The 4,785-nt window shown below is 55.3% G+C and overlaps 1 protein-coding gene across 2 annotated transcripts in view; it reads right to left on the reverse strand.

Annotated features, from left to right (window-relative positions):
* Nucleotides 1–3,919, reverse strand: part of LOC106724530 — a 7,765-nt gene extending 3,846 nt beyond the window's left edge. For both annotated transcript variants that reach the window (XM_014532258.1, XM_014532257.1), the window contains exon 1: nucleotides 3,189–3,919. In XM_014532258.1, coding sequence (XP_014387744.1) covers nucleotides 3,189–3,218 — 30 coding nt within the window. In that variant the 5' untranslated portion in view covers nucleotides 3,219–3,919. The remainder of the gene's footprint in view (nucleotides 1–3,188) is intronic.
* Nucleotides 3,920–4,785: the final 866 nt, after the last annotated feature.

Below are 4,785 nucleotides of genomic sequence, written 5' to 3' on the forward strand. Positions count from 1 at the left end.
GTCAGTCATGGTTGGCTGGTCCTTAACGAAAATCCCTGCCCAGCTCACTCAGCAGCCTGGTTTCCGCTCGGAGGCTGGGGTCACCTGTCCAGTGCCCATGTGCCAGGTGGGTCACTGAGTTTATTTCCTGCCTCTGTGTGTCACCGGGTGGTTCACAGCCCAAGGACAGACGTGCCTTCCCACTGGAGTCCTTTCAGGAAAGAGGTTGGGTCCCCAGGGGCACCCAGGCCCCTCTAAAGCCTTCAGGAGGGTGAGGGTGTCCCTGGGGAGCCTCCCTGCTTCCCCCACTCCTGGGGGCACGGCCCACCTGACCAGGAGCCCCAAACCCCTCTGTGCTTTGTGTCCATGGGTGTGGTTCTTCCTTACAGCCCTTGTAGGACAATCAGTTTTTGAAAATTGCTCAGAGCTATTTTTAGGGCATCTCTGAATAAAAAGACCCCGGGGAGGGGGAGGGAGAGGTGCCCGGGCGCGGCCAGGAGCAGTGGTCTTGGGTCTCCCCAGCCCCGTGTCTTCCCAAGTACGCCACAGCAGGAGTCTGCCAGCCGAGCGTCCACCTCGGGTCACCGGCTGGGCTCCCGAGCAGCTGGGAGATGCGGGTCTCCCTTTTCCTGGCCACGCGCACACTGGGGCTGGTTTCACCTGGAGGCCGAGGCCCCGCCGTGGAGGATGGTGGCAGGACTCTGCAGATGCCCCTCTCCCAGGGCGGCTCACTGTGGTCGGAGGCAGCCCAGGCCCCCACGGCACAGCCCACCTGCTGTCGCTGGTGGCGGGTTCCTGCCCGTCCCAGCACCATGACACAGAGCTGCGAGGAGAGAACACCGGTCCTGGGGCTGACAGAGACGGCACCGTGATGGCGTGAAGGTTTAGGTGACACGGGCGACGTCACAGGGCCCCTGGGGTCGAGTGTGGGGGATGGTGCTGGGAGCTGGCTGTCAGGGAGGGCAGGGTAGTGGATCACTCAGGACGTGAGACGGCTGAGTTTCCATGTCCCTGTCCGTCTCACGGGAGCGGAGCCGGGGTCGTTGCACCTTAGGGCTCAGGAGCTGAAACGGGCTTAGGTCACGTGACCCTTGGCCTGCAGAGGTCTGGGTCTTCTGCTGCCTCGGGGGTTGCTGATCATTGGGAGAAGCTCGGTCTCTGAGGGGGAGAGAGAGAGATGATTTCTAGAGCTAAGATTTAAGCTAAATGTAATCAAAGGCAGGGACCCGGTGTCACATGGCCCACCCCATTCCCAGGCGAGCCTCGGCCTGGCAGGCTGGGGGCAGGACAGGGCAGCTCGGATGGGGCGTGGGGGAAGTGGGGGTGCTGAGGGCAAGCGTCTTCCAGATGGTGGTAGTCCTGAGACCAGCTCTTGACATGGGGGTGTTTCTTCATGCAGTGACTTGTGTTAAATCCTCCTATTTGATTTTTTCCTACGTAACTTGATGCTAAGGACCACCAGTTCCTGTTGAAGTTTGGTTCCCTTGGTTTCCATGATGCTATGCTCTTCAAGTCCCCCTGCTGCTCTTCTGACCACCTCCCTCGCCCAGCCGAGCGCTCAGCACTGCCTTGCAGCATCCTGTCCCCGTCCCGAGTCACCGAATGTCAGGGGCCACTGTGAGCTGTGGCTCCTTTGCTCTCAGATACCACGACCATCACGCTGTGTGTGCAGGCCTGACCCGCCGTGGGAGCGTGATTTTTATTTTGGAATAAAATGTTTGCAGACAAACATTTCCAAATAGAAGCCCCGTGGAGACCTCATGCTCAACACGCCAGAGAGGAAAGACAGCCCTGCCCTCGGCTCTCCCTCTCCTGCTGTTTGTCCTGTCTTGGTTAACACAGTATACACCCCAAAGGAACACTCTGGAAGTCTGGACCATGTCCACCCCTTGAATTTAGCCCTCAGTCCCCCTAGAGCCGTGGTCAGCAAACCGTGGCTCGCGAGCCACATGCGGCTCTTTGGCCCCTTGAGTGTGGCTCTTTCACAAAATACCACTTGCGGGTGCGCACGTACAGTGCGATTGAAACTTCGTGGCCCATGCACAGAAGTCGGTATTTTGTGGAAGAGCCACACACTCAAGGCCAAAGAGCCGCATGTGGCTCGCGAGCCGCGGTTTGCCGAGCCACAGTTTTCGGACCACTGGCCTAGAGGCATTTCCTGGCATTTCGATCCTCGGAGGTTGCTAGGAGCCATTGAGGACATGGCCCAGTGTCCGAGGGGCGTGAACGCAGCCTGACAGGCCAGCAGCCCACAGGGCTGCGGTGGAGCACCCCGCCCCCAGTTCCAGGTGCTCCTCGCAGTGATGGGCGGGGGCCGGCGTCATCGCCACATCTTCCCCGAGACAGGCTCCGGTGCACGCGACGCTCTGTCTCTCAATTCCCCATTGCCAGCCCTCGGAGCGCTGTGATGGGTTCCTGTGGTGTTTCATGGAATTGTTAGTGTGTATGCGTGAGAGATTTAATTCTCTTGAACAAAGTATGAAGGGCACAGTGGAGGGCTGTTAATCTCAGAGAAGGCATCGGACAAATGAGGCTGTGACAAACCAGCTGCCTTAGAGCTTCCGCGGTTGGGCCTCTGTGGTGGTGGGAACGGCACCCTGACCCCAGGAGGACAACAGCGGTCAGTTTGTCAGCGCCCCCAGGTTCAAGGATTTGGTCAGGTGCCTGTGGCTGTCACGCACAAAGCTGGACAGTCACATGCAGGTGGTTTTGTGGACGTACGCCTTCCTTTCTTTGGGGAAAATGCGGAGGATGGGACCTTCAGCCGCGTGATAAGTGAGCGCATCTTTAACTTACCGGGAGCTGGCAGACTGCGGGCCATGACATCGGCTGTATTTGGTGGCCTTATTTGCCATCTGTGACTCCTTTGGCAAAGGGACAGCTTTTCCATAGCTAATTCATTATTAGGCCTTTGTCTTCATATCACTGAATTGCAAGGTTTCTAAATAGGCATTCTTTAAGAAATGTGTTGCAAATACAGGCTGTCCCCAAAAATGTATACACACTTTGACAGCTTAATTTTGAAAATGAAATGTATTTTAATAAACCCTGTCTTTATAATTATGCAAAGTGTGTGTATACATTTTGGGACACCCAGCATGTGTGGTGTGGTGTAATTTTCTTAACAGCTTTAGCAGTGTCGTCTGAAGAGCAAAGCCTCTTAATTTTGATGAAATCTAATTCTTCAGCTTATTTCATGACCCCAGCACCTTTGACCCCGGCCGCAGTGCCTTTAACATGACCCCAGCACCTTTGACCCCGGCCGCAGTGCCTTTAACATGACCCCAGCACCTTTGACCCCGGCCGCAGTGCGCTGGTTATCGCGAGTCCGGAGGGATGAGGTGAGCAGGTGCAGGCAGCTAGCGCGGGGACCTCCTGCATGCTGTCCTCACATTTTGGAGGGACTCAAGTTGTTGCCTGTTTTTTTCCACAGTAGCTTCCTAGGGAGAAGGAGCTGATTTCTTTATTCAGTAAAAGAAACACAAGATGGACAGGCTGCAGGCAGAAGGCCAAGCTGCACTCCCTCCTAATCCATCCCCATAGTAATGAGACAGGTCCTCCCTCGGGGTGGCTGCTGCCGGGCAGACCCTGCTGCTGGCACAGTTACAGGAGAGGGTGTGTATGCCTTCACTTTCTTTTCACCATCCCTTTTTCTCCTCTCTCTCTCTCTCTCTCTCTCTCTCGGCACATGTTTTCAGGCCTAAAATTGCTGCGTGTGCTTAGTAAACTGGCTGGCCCTGTGAATGAGCTACATGTGTGCTTGGAGAGGGTCCCCAATGGCATGGGGACAGTGAGACCCCTGTCCCTGCCTCAGGGGCACCTGGTTCTGTGTGTGTGTGTGTGTGTGTAGGGGTGGATGTGTGGACAGATATGTGACATATGATTTAAGTTTAAGTTGTAAATGACAGATCATAGTCCAACGTGGCTATGGTGAGGTAGGATGTTTTTTTTTTTTTTGATCCAGTCTTTATTAAGCATGGTACTCCTGGGTGTTTCATAGGTGCTTTTCACCATGCTATAGGAGTTGCCATGAATTTCCTGTTAGCACTCCTTTACCTGTGTCCCCCCAGTTCTGATGTGTGATTTTTCTTTGGTATGGTTCATGCTCACACCTGTATGCAGGTAAGTATTTAGCTAAAGGCTTTGGGGGACACCATTGCAGGTCTCCAGACTCCATCTTTCTGGGAAGCTCCCTCCTCTTCTCCAAAAATTCTAGCTGCCTTGACCTCCACAGACTCTAGACTCTGAGTCCTATACTCTCGAGGCTGCCAGGTTTTGTGTGGGTCTCCCCTCTCATGTGGAGGCCTGAGAGCTGCCCCAGGCAGAGAGCGGGGCAGATATAAGCGCATCTGTTTCTCGCTCCTCAGGAATTGCTCTCTTGTGCTGCCTATTGTCTAAACTCTGAAATCATGTTATTCCATGTGGTTTCCCAGTTTTATAGTTGCGGCAAGGAGACTGTAAACCCAGTCCCTGTTATTCTATTACCAGAGGCCCAGTGCACGAAATTCGTGCACTGGAGGGGGGTGCGCTGGTTCCGGCCTGAGCTTCACAGCATCCGACCCCGCTGAGGTCTCCTGCCGCCGACAGCGTGTCAGAATGCACGTGCCCTCACCTTTCCTGATGGCGTATTTTTGTGACGCCCTCGTGTGTCAGGTGGAGCCTGGGAGGCGCGTTGCGTTTGTGAGCTCTGCAGCATTTTCAGAGCATGTGACTGCTCTGCCCAGCACTGGAGGCCTCTGTGCTAAGGAAACGGACATTTCCCCAGCACACCTGCTCTGACTGGTTTCCCCGGGCTGCTGCCCCCTG

This window comes from Myotis brandtii, unplaced genomic scaffold (genome assembly GCF_000412655.1).
Source record: "Myotis brandtii unplaced genomic scaffold, ASM41265v1 scaffold868, whole genome shotgun sequence".
Classification (NCBI taxonomy): domain Eukaryota; kingdom Metazoa; phylum Chordata; class Mammalia; order Chiroptera; family Vespertilionidae; genus Myotis; species Myotis brandtii.